Source organism: Penaeus monodon, chromosome 19 (genome assembly GCF_015228065.2).
Source record: "Penaeus monodon isolate SGIC_2016 chromosome 19, NSTDA_Pmon_1, whole genome shotgun sequence".
Lineage (NCBI taxonomy): Eukaryota > Metazoa > Arthropoda > Malacostraca > Decapoda > Penaeidae > Penaeus > Penaeus monodon.
The window spans coordinates 4648805-4649061 of NC_051404.1; the positions used below are offsets into that span (position 1 = coordinate 4648805).

At 44.0% G+C, this 257-nt stretch overlaps 1 protein-coding gene across 1 annotated transcript in view; it reads right to left on the reverse strand.

Moving 5' to 3' along the window:
• Positions 1-257, reverse strand: part of LOC119584996 (breast carcinoma-amplified sequence 3 homolog) — a gene marked incomplete in the record, with an annotated part of 31901 nt that overhangs the window by 1449 nt on the left and 30195 nt on the right. Inside the window, 1 exon segment of the mRNA XM_037933606.1 lies at positions 1-257. Coding sequence (XP_037789534.1) covers positions 1-257 — 257 coding nt within the window.

Here is a 257-nt window from a genome sequence, read left to right on the forward strand (position 1 = left end):
GTTGTTGACCAGAGGTCATCTTCTGAGGTGGTGGTAGAGGGTGGCTTCTTTGTTTTATTTTTGGGTTTCCATGACATCTCTGTTGTTACTGTTGTTGATTCTGTTGCCGAAGTTTTCATAACTTTTGAACTGCTGAATTCCTCTAAGGCCTGTTCCTCTTCCCGAGGAGGACTGGAAGCTTTTGTTGCCACTGATGATTCAAATGGAGATCCCCTACTCCATACAGAGGTGGCTGTTACTGTTTCTGATGGTCTAAA